General features: G+C 29.8%; 1 protein-coding gene across 10 annotated transcripts; it reads left to right on the top strand.

Annotated features, from left to right (window-relative positions):
- The first annotated feature begins 6,562 nt into the window (after positions 1-6,562).
- Positions 6,563-12,369, top strand: CYCH;1 (cyclin H;1). 10 transcript variants are annotated; one of them, XM_090304998.1, is made up of 14 exons: positions 6,586-6,726; positions 7,597-7,782; positions 7,979-8,029; positions 8,459-8,537; positions 8,700-8,818; positions 8,942-9,015; positions 9,395-9,514; positions 9,600-9,669; positions 9,863-9,904; positions 10,805-10,882; positions 11,406-11,464; positions 11,637-11,721; positions 11,863-11,951; positions 12,053-12,369. In XM_090304998.1, the coding sequence occupies exons 2-14, from the start codon at positions 7,723-7,725 to the stop codon at positions 12,132-12,134; spliced, it is 1,008 nt and encodes a 335-aa protein (XP_090161124.1). In that variant the 5' UTR covers positions 6,586-6,726; positions 7,597-7,722; the 3' UTR covers positions 12,135-12,369. The 10 variants fall into 10 exon arrangements, 5 of the variants coding, with proteins under 5 accessions (XP_090161121.1, XP_090161124.1, XP_090161120.1 ...); XR_016523289.1 differs by lacking the exon at positions 9,600-9,669 and having other exon boundaries at positions 6,563-6,688; positions 9,395-9,456; positions 9,859-9,904; XM_090304995.1 differs by lacking the exon at positions 9,600-9,669 and having other exon boundaries at positions 6,563-6,688; positions 9,395-9,515.
- The last annotated feature ends 2,758 nt before the right edge of the window (positions 12,370-15,127 follow it).

The raw sequence follows: 15,127 nt of genomic DNA, 5'->3' as shown, positions 1-15,127 counted from the left end.
ATCAGTGACCAGACTTATTTCTCTTTGAACCTTTTGTAAATCCAATGGACCCTAGGTTAAAAATCCTAATTATAATCTTAGTCTACATTAGGTTAACTCATAAAGTTATTAAAATGATATGATAGGTAATGTAGATAAAAACCAAAGAGCCCATATTCTAATATCGTCACTTGCCGGCAGCAAAAGATGACACACCTTAATATATATAAAAAAAAAAGAGAAGAAAGGACTGTAAAAAAGAATAGGGCTAAAGAAACAACAAAATTAGGATTTCCGATTTACCAAAAATCACAAGTTTTTTCTAATCTGTAAAGATATATAAAAACAGAAACACATAGTTCAAAATTTATCATTGAAAAAAGCACTAAATGATCAGAATTGCATCAGAATTGGCACGCAAAACACAATAAAATTGGCCAATAATACAAATAAAAGCATTAAAAATATGGCCCCGCATGCATAACTAAAACCAAAAAAGTACAGGAAATATTACTTTCACAACGAATATTTAATATGAGCTACTTGATAATTGTAAACTCAGTTTGTAAAATTTGAAAGTCTTGAAATCTGAAATGTTCAGCTCCTTTATTAGTTTTGTTTAGAGAGAAAGAGGTAAAAAATGTACACAACATGCAACAAAGTGTTTGGAAACATTGAAGATGAAAAGGATCATGACCATACTCCAATGATAAAGTGTTTGGAAACCTTTTCAAGGAAAGAACACACCACAAACTGAGACACCTACATATAATAAACTGGAAAAAAGCTGCTGGAATCAAATTTCCAAATGTAAAAACTATTTTAACACTCATCTGTTTAAGAACTAAGTATGATAATAAAATATGAAATTAATTTATTTAATTAAGATATAAAGTATAAAGAATTAATAAAAGTAGTTAATTAAGAATGTAAAATTTGAAAAGTGTAAAACTATATTCTCTATACATTCACTTACGTACAAAAACACATGCAGTAAAATACAATTTTACCCATTATTTGAGATACCGTAGCAGAAGTGAAGTCCTTATATAAAACAAGTTTGATGAATGTGATTGGAACATGAATAACCACCCGACAAATGCAAATAGCTAACCCTACATGCGTGTGAAACGGTTAAGGGAGCAATACGAATAACTAGAATATGCAGGTGTCACAGGTGAAAAAAAAAACCACAAAACGATAATATAAACAAAAGAACCGAAGTGCATCGTTCCCGAAACAAACTCAGATGAAACATAACGACAAAGTAAAACTGCAACCCTGCCACATTCCAAAACCGAGAATAATTGCAGTGACTTGAGACAGCATCACACACGAATATAATAGGGAAATTTACAAGTTTGGGTAACTTTCTCTCCGGCTAAATTTTAAAAAATTATAAAATTGTGTTGTGCATTCAAAAACTACTTCTAATATTTTTTTTTTATTTTTTTTAACTGAAGTCTGAGTTTGAAATCATAATTTTTAGTTTTTTTTAATCAAAATAATGTTTTGAAGCATTTTCTATATATACTTTTTATTTTTCAATATTTTTAAGTTTTCTAATCTTTTTGGCTTTTCAATTTTATTAATTTATTATTAAATATTTGTTTAATTACAATGATAAATTAATTAATAACATAAAATAATCAAATATTTATTTAAATTATATAAATTGTATTCAATTAAAAATAAAATTTAATTAATTATTTAAACTTACTAAATATTTATTTAAATTATAATAATTCAATTTCGTTAAGAACACTGTCTCTACTACAGTAATTTCACAGAAGTTCGAAAAAAATGAAAGGTTATGTAATTTAATGTCAAACAAACTATACTCTTAAGTCATGAAAAAATAAATCATAAGTTATCATATAGAAGATCATTAATCATTAATGAGAATCTAACTCCAAATCCTAATGGTTCAATAGTTATAATTACTAAATAACTTGAGAATACATTTTTTCCACTTCTTAATAGTATATATATGTAATAGTGTTAAATGACTACTCACACATTTCAAGTAAAAGACAAGTTTTCAAATCCTTATGCACGCTTTTCACATAATCAATGACCAGACTAGGATTTCTCTTTTATCCTTTATCCTTTGTAATCTTGATGGAACTCTAATTAGGTTAAAAATCCTAATTATAATCCTAGTCTACATTATTTCAAATACAAGCTCAAAAATCTAGTATACCTTATTTAAATACATTGCACAATTTTTATGTTACTTAATCCAATACATGATATTCTATACAATTATTCAAACTAAAGTCTGATTCAAAAAAATGATGACTTGTCCTTGTAGAAGTCTGCTAGAATTCAGTATTTTTATATTCTTCTAACTCAAAACTCTGGTTGTTGTTCCGTAGTGTGGATGTCTTATATGAGATATTATGTATATTTTTTTCATCCTAGAGTTGTCTTCTATACTAGACCCACGAAAGATAGACAAAATTTCAAATAGGCTCATTTGTGCTATTAAGTTCTCAAATCAAAATTATAGGTCTTCAACCTCCTTATTATGTGAATGTTGTGGTTGAATGATTTTTCATCAACCCCTCCATTTTGGGAAGAATCTGCCATCAGATCTATAATTCTTCATGACAACAACCTTGTTAAATAATCTTATTTTAAAGATATATTTATCCTAACTTATAAATAAGATAAAAATATAAAGATTCGTTTATAAAATAAAGGAAATGAAGGTAGAAAAAAAGGATAAATAATTGTTTCACAATCTCATAATTTCCTTATACAACTTTGTTACTTTCTTTTTCTAATCTAGACTCAGTATCACCTTCTTGTGAAATAACAAATTGAATTTCATTGTAATTCTCCTATTGAATTTCAGACTCAGAAAAAGTATATCATGCCTCACAAAAAACTACATCTATAGTAGTAAACATTTGTTTGGTTTGTGGATTGTAGCATTGATATCTTTTTTGTTGAGGAGCATAGCCAAGGAACACACACCTTTTAGCTAGGAGACAATTTACTTCTCTGATGTTTGTGTAAGTGAGCATAAGCCACACAACCAAAAACTTTGTGTTAATTCAACAATTCTAAGACTTAGTATTGCATATATAAGGAATTGAAGGTGCATTTCATACTTAATAAACCTAGAAAGTGTTTGTTGACAATGTATATTGAATATATGAGAGTCTCTATTCTCAATATATTGTTGTCATGTGAGCTCTAATATGTGCACCTCATACCACCTTCAATGGATGACAATTCTTTCATTCTTCCACCTCATTTTGTTATTGAGTGTTTGGACAAGATCTTTGTAAACAAATCCTTTGGCTACTAAAAATCGTCGAAGTTACATAATTGCATGTATTCTTTTCTATGATCACCACACAATACCTAAACTTTTGTTTGCACTGAGTGTCAATCATTTTTTTTAAATAGTCCTCCAACTTCACTTTTAGACTTCATCAAAACGTTACAAATCACATTGATTCACTCAATGTTGTAACCTCATATGAATACTATACATCTGATAAATGATCATAAAAGAAAAAGAATGTTTATTTGAAATGAAAGGAAAATGAGTTGTGACTCTTTGCAAGCTCACAAACACCAATACAAAGTTCAAGTGTCTATTTGATACATTTGGAAATAATTTCTTTATGTAACCAAAACACATGTCCTAGACGCTTTTGCCATATTTTTTTTTTTTATCAGCAATAAGACGCTTTTGCCATAATCAAATATCCTCGCATTTTTTCACGTCGTTTAGAGTTTAAAATAGTGTAAATAACTATACTTAATATCCCTACAAATCATACAATAAGCGAAGATAATATAAACTATACATCGATATTATAGACAATTGTGTTATATGAAAATATATTTTTAATTTTCACTAGAACAAGATACTAAATATAAAATTATATATATAACCACATAAATACTCAAATAATTACTTTTTTTATATTTATAAGATGGTAATACGGTTATAAAAATATTTATTAGTGTCAAAGATTGGAATTAGTGTCAAAGATTTTATTTAAAAAAATATATAGTACATGTAACGGTATAGTTAAGTTTTATTTATATAAATAGAATTACATTAGCATATAACTCATAAAGTTATTAAAATGATATAATAGGTAATGAAAATAAAAATCAAAGATATAATTTATACCTATATATAAAAATGTTTTCCTTTTTAAGTGCTCTCAATTTTTTTTTTATATTTTGTCTTTATATTAATATTTAATTTATTATTGTATTATGGGCATTGAGTCAATTACTATTGGAAGCAATTTTTTTAATTTAATTTTCTAAAATATATCTTCATTCCTTCAATTTTCATGAACTTTTGTTGCTTTCAAATTTGAATTTTTGGATTTTATCACCCTTTTTCTCTCTCTTTGCTCTTCACTTTATCTCTCTTCTTTCTCAAAATTTTTGAAATTAAATAACATGACTATCATGCTCTCTATAGTGTGTCTCTAGTACATAATACACATAAATCTATATTTCATTTAAATAAATATAAATATACATATAATAATAATAATAAATAAATAAATAAAAAATGCAAAAAAAAAAACAAAACTACCAATGATTTAAATTCTATTATCTTCACTTTTCTAACTAAAGATAACACACCTTAATATAAAAAAAAAGGGACAGTAAAAAAAATGGAACTAATGAAACAACAACAAAAATTCAAATTTATCCAAAATCACAATTGCCTGTTGAATAAATATATTATACAAATAGAAACACAAAATTCAAAATTTATCATTGAAAATAGCACTAAAGGATCATAATTGCATCAGAATTGGCACGCAAAACACAATAAAATTGACCAATAATACAATTAAATTAAAAGCATTAAAACATGACCAGCATGTATAACTAAAACCAAAAAAGTACAGGAAATATTACTTTCACAATGCATAATAATAATATGAGCTACTTGATCATTGTAAAATTTGAAATCTGAAATGTTCAGCTCCTTTATTAGCTTTTTTTTTAGAGAGGAAGAGGTAAAAATGGGATACACAACATGCAGTATGAAAGAAATCGTGAATCATTAAAGATGAAAAGGATCATGAGCATCGTCCAATGATAACAATGTACAAAATATGAAGAGATATATTCTCTATACATCCACTTACGTCCAAAAAGACATGCACCAAAATACAATTTCACCCATTGTTTGAGACACCAGCAGAACTGAAGTCCTCAACCTAGACAAAAGACAATCTTATATATATAACAAGTTTCATAAATGTGATTGGAGCATGAATAACCACCCGACAAATGGAAATAGCTAACCCTACATGCGTGTGAATGGTTAAGGGAGCAACACGAATAACCAGAATATGCAGCTGTCACAAGTCCCACAGGTAAAAAAAAAATGCAAAAAACTAATATAAGCAAAAGAACCGAAGTGCATCATCCCATGAAAGATGAAGCATAACAACAAAGGAAAACTGCAACCTTGTCACATTCCAAAACGGAGAATAATTACAATGACTTGAGACAGCATCACACACGAATATATCAGGGAAATTTACAACAAGTTTGAGTAACTTTTTTTTGGGCTAAATTTTAAAAAAATTATAAACATAATTAATTCTTACATAAACAACTTTCAAATTTTATTTCTAACTTGTGCATAATTTTTTTTTTTAACTGTTTGGAAGCATTTTTTACATATTTTTTATTTTTCAATGTGTCATTGTTTTTCAATGTATTTTGGTTTTTTATTTTTATTATTTTTTAATTTTATTATTAATATTTGTTTATATTTTTAATTAATAACTTAAACTAATTAAATATTTACATTATCTGAATTATAATCAATTAAAAATAATTAAATACACAATTTTAAAAATTAATTAATTATTTAAAATTTCTAAACATTTATTTAAATTATAATAATAAACTATCTAAATTCTAATTATACATAATTAAATATACAATTTTAAAAATAAATAACATAAAAAATAAGATGCATTTGCTTTTATAAGTTTAATATGAGGTGTGAAGAATGTGTGCATGGAGGTGCAAGAAGAAGCAGCCTACTTGGTGCTCTCTTTCCACCCAATCCAGAAGATAATATTATTCTTAACCTGTTAATCTATGAATGGATTATATATAATGCTTAATCTAGACCACACTAAGTGAATTATAATTAAATAATTTTTATAATTAGTGTCACTTTGTCATAATAAATAAAAGGATATAAATTTCAGATAATTAAAATCACATTATAAATAAAGTTATTTACAAAAAAATAAAAGAAGTTGTTACTAAGACTAAGAGGGCTACATTTAATTATTACCAGTGGATACATAATCACTGTCATAGTTATGAAGTTAGTAAAATAACATTGTAAAAATTTATGAAAGTTAAATATAGTCAATAGTTTGTGATGTACTTTTCAATGATCCCATGGATTTAACAAAGATAATTTATCACACAAATAGAGTGAAAAAAGAAAAAAAATACAATTATGAGAAAAATAAATAAAAGTTCACACTAAAGATTACATAGTTAACATATGTTACATAAAATGTATATATATTAAGATATTGTATACTTTTTATACATAGTTATTTTTTTTAAATACACATTGATGCCTGTGTTTTTGCTGGTTAAAGAATAAGCCAAATACAAAAAAACATAATCATCCTCTATTTGCGTCCCTTCTCCCAAATCTTTCCCACCACCACTGGTATTGCACCCTTTCTTCTTCGCTGTTCGTCTGCCCCTGTAAATCACTTTTCTTCTCACTTCAGTTATCTTACTTTTTTTAATCTTTATAATTCAAATCTTTCTGCTAGTCTTCTGTTGATTTTGTTATATTGCCTGTTACTCTCCAATTTTTGGACTACTGCGGCTTTGTCACTATTTTCGCACTTGCCCCTTTTCGTTTTCTCTTTTCAATGTTAGGGCTCGAATGCATATATGAATTCTTAGAGCTATTTTCATTGATTTGGTATCTTCTACCCTGATCCAAAGTCTGCTATGACATTGCTTCAACAGTAGGGTTTACAGAAATAAAATCGTAAAAGATGATTTATTGTCTCTTTCTTTGCCAATAGTTTGCATATATGTATAGATTTTTATAACTATCCATCCAGATATCTTATCCTTAAATTCAAGAAGATTGTCTAATATTCATGTGTTATTGTTATTCACTCTGACACTGGAATACTAGTTAACGGAGAGTAATGTATAATTCGCAATTGCTGAATTATTTTGTATTTTCCTACACACTTGATGCTTTGTGGGAGGCCGGAACAACTGTATTTTTTAGTGCATTTTAATACAAAATCCTGTAATAGTGACCTAAATTCCTCATCATCTTGTTTAGTTTTATAACTTTATACCTTTGTCTTAACTTACCCCTAATACCTTTGTTTTAACTTACCCCTTATATGGTTAAAAATCTCAGAATCAGTTGAAAACCTTTCTTTTAATACTTTAATGGCCATAGAGTCCTTCATTGTAGTTGTAATATGTCATTCTAAAAGAAAAACATATATGGTTATTTCTTTTATTAGTTTTAGTTTTGGTTTTAGGTATTCAACAATACTTACCGATTAAATTTCCTATGTTTGATAATGTTGATTTCTAAAGGTTCCTCATCACGGACATTGCTATCTGACGACCTCAGCTTGGAGAACCTCGGCCTTAATCTGTGCTTGTCCTTTTTCATTTGTGAATCAAACAGTAAAAGCAGTTCAGTTAGGGCTCTCATTCTCCATGGCTGATTTTATGACCTCTACTCATCGAGTGAAGTGGATTTTCTCCCCTCAACAGCTGGTAATTTTCTTCGCTTCTGCCTTTGCTATTCATTTAAAATCAAGATTCATAATCACTTTTGCTACCTCAAATGAGGCTGACATAATTTTTCTGTGCAAGAGGGAGTTTTAGGGGAGGGGAAATAGAAAATCTATTTTATGTTATATTATTTGTACAGTTTACTGTTTCATTTTTCTTATATCTATTTTGATTTTAGGTTGAGAAATATAAAGCAGCTAATCAGAGAGCCAAACAAATTCTAGAGAAGGTATACAGACTTTTCCCTTGCCTTATAATTATCTTCATAAACTAATGCAAGTTTTAACCAGCAAGCTTTAGGACCATACAACCTTATAGTATTTGTTGTTGCATATTTTTGTGAACAATGTGACCTTTTGGGTGCTGTTTTCTCCTTATAACTTGTAGACAGAAATTGGGTTGGTGGGTTTGGGTGCACAACTTGATTTATTTAAGAAGCTCTTGTCACATTAGAACATATGCCATAAATTTGACGATAAACTGCTGGAATAAGTTATTTGAAGGGTTTATTTTGATATGGTACACCAAGAAATTTCTGGACAACCTAAAAAGAGCCTGTGGGAGTCATAAATTTAAATAAGCTCCATATAAACGACTGTATAATATTTTATAAAAGTTTGTTATTTGGCTGCTGATGACTATTAATCTCTTAAACAAGTATGGTGCAACTCTAATGGAAGTAGATGTTGATGGTTCATTGTCATATCCTGAACCCCAGATGACTGCAAAAGACACTGGTAATGTCTTTTCCACAAATTTGATTCACTTTTATCTCAATATGTAGACAATAATGTGTCTTTTAATAATTGTTTTCAAAGTGTTTCATTATGTTTTGGTTCCCCCTGATTGTCTGTGAGTTTCTATTTTCTACTGTTCACATGGGTAGTATTTCTCGTTAGGTGAGAAGCATTCTCGGACAAAACCTCTTAGTATTGAAGAAGAACAATGCATACGGGTATTTTATGAAAACAAGCTACAAGAAGTATGTAACAATTTTCGCTTCCCTCATAAAATCCAGGTATGCAAGCCATCCTCCAGATATTTTAAATGTAATTGTGATTTGTAAAGCAGTCTGTGATGAGTTGATTAGGGCAACACTGTTTTCTATTATCATTTTTTTTAATTAGTTTGGAATATACAGGCAACAGCCCTCATCTATTTTAAAAGATTCTATCTACAATGGTCGGTGATGGAACATCAACCAAAACATATTATGTAAGATTTGCTTTCAGTCAGTCTTATGAGAACCTCTAGTCTAAAGATGAAGATCACACTTGTACTTTTGACAATATTATGATGGAATTTAAATTCATAATTATAGGGACTTTGTTACTTTATTTATTTTTAGATGTTGATATTGGTTGGATGATTGCACCTGGTGCGCCACATACTTTCTGTGGATTGATCATTAGTTTTTCTTTTGGTTAATATTTTTATCCTTTTGATCTAATTCCTTATTTTGTATGGTTTGGTTTGAGTGATCACCTGTTTAGCTGTCATAAGTTTGATGGATTGTATGGTTATTTATATATATTTTTTCAATCTTTCTGTTTTACTTGTTAGTTTTCAGTGTATCAGACTGAATTTTTCTCAGGTTGACCTGCATATATGCTGCTTGTAAGATAGAAGAAAATCATGTGTCAGCTGAGGAGCTTGGTAAGGGGATCTCACAGGATCATCAAATGATTCTCAATAATGAGATGATAGTTTATCAGGCATGGATAGGCCCCAAATAAGAAAATGATCTATTTCTCATTTTTTGTTTTTGTTCATCTTTGACATGAAATCCTTGTTTTGCCGAGTTTGGAATTTGATCTAATTGTTTACGCACCATATCGCTCAGTTGAAGGTTTTATAAATGATATGGAGGTTTGTCTGGTTGGCCTGAGTGGATTTTTTTTAAAATGTTAAATTTATTAAATTATTTTTGCATCTCAGAAAGTTAATAAATATCACAGTTACTCTTTTTCTGGATTAGTAATTTCATGACTTGGCTGATATAAACTGTGTTTTTTTAGTGATTTTATTTTATGCTAAAAATAATATCTATCGGCATAGACAGGAATTTTGCAATGCTGGTGATGATCAGCTTCAAATGCTCAAGGTACTTACTTATATTCCTATTGTCCAACGAAATTGATTGATATCTTGCTGAGCACATTGTTGTGACTGTGAGTAGATGGAACTCTTTTTGCTTTTTATTTATTTGTAGACTGTCTTGTAACATTCGCTCCCACCCCCCATTTCTGTGACAATTGGTGGTAATTGGGGCTGTTTGCTACTTGCTCTTTTCATAAAAGTAACTATTTTCAAATAAATCACTACTAAGATTTTCATGCATGTGCTTCAACTTTTCAAAATAGTAAGAAGCTGAAAAGAATCTAAAATTTGATTGAAAATTAGTTAGTAGGCATTTTTAATAGTTTTGTAGTAATAATTGTCTATTTTTAGAACTGTCTTTTATGATTGTAAACAAGCATAATTTTGCTTTCTTTTCTCAAATATCTCTAAAATTTAAGCACTAGAATATTTTTTTAATATACCCAGTCATTCGTTTTCTATAACTAAAATTTATTCTAAAACATAATGAATTTAAATAATTTATGTTTGGGAACTGCATAGCTTGCAGTTAAATGGTCTCCATCCATCATTGTTCTACTTGAAATGTAAATATATTTCTTTATTTTTAATTGGCATTTAGCAAAATATTGAGTATAAAGGACCATAAAAACAAAAGTTATTGGGGCAATTTCTTTCTATACACTCGGAACATATGAAATGAAAGGTGTGAAGAGGTCAACGTGGGCCATTCTCACATCTGATTCTTTCATGATGAACTTCCAATATGTGTGTATTGATGGGCTCCTATATTCCCTTCTCTTCCGGAGCAATGTTTTTTGTATATGTTTAACCGATGTACTTCCCTAGGTATAAAAACTTCATGCATCTTTTTTATTTGGGCATGTTCACTGGCATTTGATAATTTTTTGTTGATGTTATATAGACTTTGCAAGAGACAGCAAGGTTGGAAGTTGATAAAATGATGCTTACAGATGCACCACTTTTATTTCCTCCTGGGCAGGTATTCTAAAAATAATCTCCCTATCTATATATATAGACAAATAGAGAGAGAGAGAGAGTCCCTTTAGCAGTGTTTTTGTTACTGACAGCAGCCACAACACAAGTTTTCCTTGTTCTCTTTTGCCTTTAGGAAGGATTTCAAATAAAAAAATTGCATGTTTTGTAATTAATTTAGGTCAGTGTACTATCCAAAATCAAGTAATCATGTCACAAATCACAACCCAGGCTAGTGAAAATTAATGAACTAAATTTAAGAAAGATTAGTCACCCATTAATCACTTCACATATATATTGATTCACCGTTATCATTATTCTTTAATATCAGTTGATTGTTTCAAAATTAGAAATATGCTTGCCAGGTTTTCCATATCATCAGCAAAACAAAAAACCTAAGCTATACCTCTCAATTACTGATTTGCAACTAAACATTTTCTAGTCAATCTAGATCAATATTCTACTTCAGCTTTGTTTTAAACCATTTTACATCAAAATCTAACCCTACCTGTTTGGTTCTTCTGATGCAGTTGGCCTTGGCTGCTCTGGGTAACTCAAATGCACTGCACAAAGTCGTTGACTTCGATAGGTACAAATAATTGCTTCACATGTTTATTTCCGATAATTTATTCTGAACCTTCCCCCTGTTCTTTTCCCTTTTATTATCTGTTACAAAGTCGTGTAACAAAATGGCCTGCCTGAGATGTGTTATTGTGGTATATATTCACTCTTTATGTCTTTATGCCGACACTTAATTGCAGTTATCTTGGGAGCATTCTTTCCCGTCAGAATTCCATGCATACAATGGCCGAGCTTGATGAATCACTGCATGCAATTGATTCTTGTGTAATTGTTTCTTATTCTGATATTTGTGATTAAACTGAACTACTGATGTGAAATTCCGAATAAACATTTTGTATTAGGCAGCAATTGTGGTTTTTCTTCTGTTTTACATGTGGACCATTGTGGCATTGGATATGTATGCAGGTTAAAAAATACAAAATTCCGTCTGAGAAGGAATTGAAGCATATCAACCGAAAACTGAAGTCTTGTTGGGGTCATAGCTCTCACGACGAGTACTTCCTTCAACCTTATATTGAATTACATGCCGGCCTACAAATCCACCAAAAAGAAAAAACCTTTTGTTCTGTATTAATAACTTTGGCTTTGTTTACAGGGGCAAGAAGCGGGAAAAGAAATCAAAGCACAAGTCCAAACGGAGCTCAAGTGAAGCACAAAATATGCCATCTCTTGTCTAGCGTTATATTCATTTCAAATGGATTGGAATTTTTCAGTTTCTTTTTGTCTAACGTTACCTGATCCTACATGCAAGAGCGTTTGAGGGCAAGGAGCCTTTTGAAAACTCCTGCCTGCTTACTAGTGAGTCTAATTTTGTTGCTTCACTTTATGCCCCTCAATTGACATTCATATTTTGTGCTTGACATTTTACTCAACAGTATGGCTGTGGAAGTACACATATTTTCCCCTCGCCTATGTTCTTTTGTCTTTCTTCCCTGATGAACCCCACCCCCAACTTCTCTATTTCTTAAGTGTTTGTGAATCAATAATTTGTTAACAATTGGTTTATTTCATCAAAACTGACATTTTTTAATTGATTAATTGCTTTACTTTACACCTTCTATGCAATTCCTACAATTTTGAAAACCCTTGTCTATCTATTCTCTTGTCTTTAATTTTGTTTTATTTATGTAAAACTGTCCATTAGATCTGACAAAATTACATGAATGTTTCTTATTTTCAAATGAAATACTCATTTTTATATTGAATTTGTCTAGCATTAGTTCACCTTTTTAATGTACCAATAGAACAGTTTCAGTGACTCTATCTGTGTGCTTTCAAATTGAAGAAAGTAGTTTTCCAATTTGCAAAAACTCCCATCCCAAAGTTTTTACAGTTTCACAATTTGTTTTTGGAATTATTTGATACATTACAATATATAAAACATTTATTTAAATTCAAAATAATGTTTTTAAATTTAATCCCGTAAGGAATATTGTTGAAAAAAAGGAAAAATGCAGAAGCGGGATAAAAAGAGAAAAAAAGGAAATTGAGAAGAAAATAACCTACCCTAACCATGCTATTTTATAATAGGGCATTTTCTTTCGACACTTCGATACTTCTTGAATGATTCATGGAATATATTTAAAATTGTATAATTTAAACATATTTTGAATTGAATAATTTATAATGCATATCTAATTTGAAATAAATTTTTGGGATACATAATCTGGATATATTCAAAATATATTTTAGATTATATAAAAAAATGTGGAATGCATTTCTGATTTCGGAAATGTTACAACCTATATATTTTTGGATTACGAAATAGAATTTTAAATTTGTAAGCATATTTTAAATTATACGTATATTTTCAATTAGAAATCTGAATCACGTAGAATTTAGATTTTTCTAATCTAAGATGGATGTGCTAGAAGAAAACATGATATAGAGGAAGACATCGAATTATTATAGAGGGAGACATTGAATTATAATAGGGGAGTTGCGTTTTGGACCCCCCATAGTCTAAAATGCCACTTTCATATATTCTGAAAATTCATTTTTACCGTTTTAAAATTATATAATGAGATGTAAAATCCAGAATAAAAAAATGTATTTAATAATGCACAGTTCATAATATTTTCTGAATTGTGTATTTTGGAATATATCTTTTGTATTTCAGATTATACATTATGGATTACATTACTTTTAGATTTTTTTAAAATAATTTGATATTTTTAGATTTTTTACATAGGCTAACTACAATGATTTGCTGGTTTTGTATCATGTTAGAGTACTTTTTGTCATATGTCCACAGTCGATTATGCGTGCATGATCCTGTTGAATATATCTTGCATTAACTGAAATTATATTAGACATCTGAAAACTAAAAAAGAAACTACAGTAACGTAGTAATGAAAATAACTTATTGGACAAACATATTCCTACTGGAACGACGATACAATACTTATAATCAATCTTTGTTTGCCCAAGAAAGTATATATGAGTGTGACACTAATCTGAACCAGTGCATGTATTTGGCTGCACATGCTGAGGGATGTGAAATAGTATCACACTAGTAACAAGATGGTCGACAAAGTGCAACATTCGATCATCAATGACAATAACCACCTCCTTCAAAAGGTAGGGGAGGTTGAGGAATTGTCTACTCATGCCAAATTGACGCATAACACACTTTGGCAAATGACGTTGTGAACACATCCCAAACTAGATATATCTTGAGAAAATGACCATGTCTTAAATGTCTGACTAGGATGAAAGCATCACAACATGGGTAAAATCATTGATCTAGACCCTCACAATGACAACTGTACATATGTGGCGTCTGATGACATAATGGCACGCCCAAGGGAGGAGAAGCTCTTGATATGTGAGAGCGATATACCGATTCCCATTTCTAGGTAGTGTTCATATTTCTACACTTGATCCAAATGAACCGAATATTATTTATATATTTAATTGAAAATAAATCTAAATTGTTCAATTTATGTATATTATTTACCTTAACAACATGACATGACCTTTTAATTGCTTTGTCAAGCATCACCAAGTTGGTCATACATATGACTGAGTGTGTAAACTCCACATGCGTACCTGCCACATATCCTCAAATTCATAAATAGGGACAAGTACAACATGTTAAACAATGTAAGACTTTTATTAGTAAAAATTGTGCACGTAACTAGATGCAACAAATAAGCGTGAGTGACGAACTCCTATATGTGGTGTACGATGCAATCTTCGTACACCTCGTGCCACCAACTTAATCAGATGTGAGCACCACGAAACTACCTCAACTCTATTGCGACATTATCAAAATCTACTCCAAGCAGCTAAACCAACAACGATGACATTAATGTGAAATGTAACGTCAAATACGAACAAAACTGTCCCACAATTGGGAGATGCAACAGTGCAGGCACATCATCTAGAGTAATGGTCATCTCATCAATATGGGAGGTGGAAATTGTTGGTGTGATAATGCCATCTTTCAACAAAGGTTGGTATGAAATTTATCAACGATCTCATAACCAACATTGCACAATTACAACAACCTGGTATTAAGCATCGTAGCCTCAATTTGAGAATGAGAGATTCCAAACTTACTTAACTTACGTCCATAGGAGACCAACTTTAGTTCCTCTTCATCCTCATCCTCCCACATTCTACAAGCCATGTGGTCAATATAAACTTGTTCTATATCCCTTCTATT

The sequence above is a fragment of the Phaseolus vulgaris genome, chromosome 7 (genome assembly GCF_051622355.1).
Source record: "Phaseolus vulgaris cultivar YP4 chromosome 7, ASM5162235v1, whole genome shotgun sequence".
NCBI classification, from domain to species: domain Eukaryota; kingdom Viridiplantae; phylum Streptophyta; class Magnoliopsida; order Fabales; family Fabaceae; genus Phaseolus; species Phaseolus vulgaris.
This window is presented reverse-complemented; position numbering and strand designations above follow the sequence as displayed.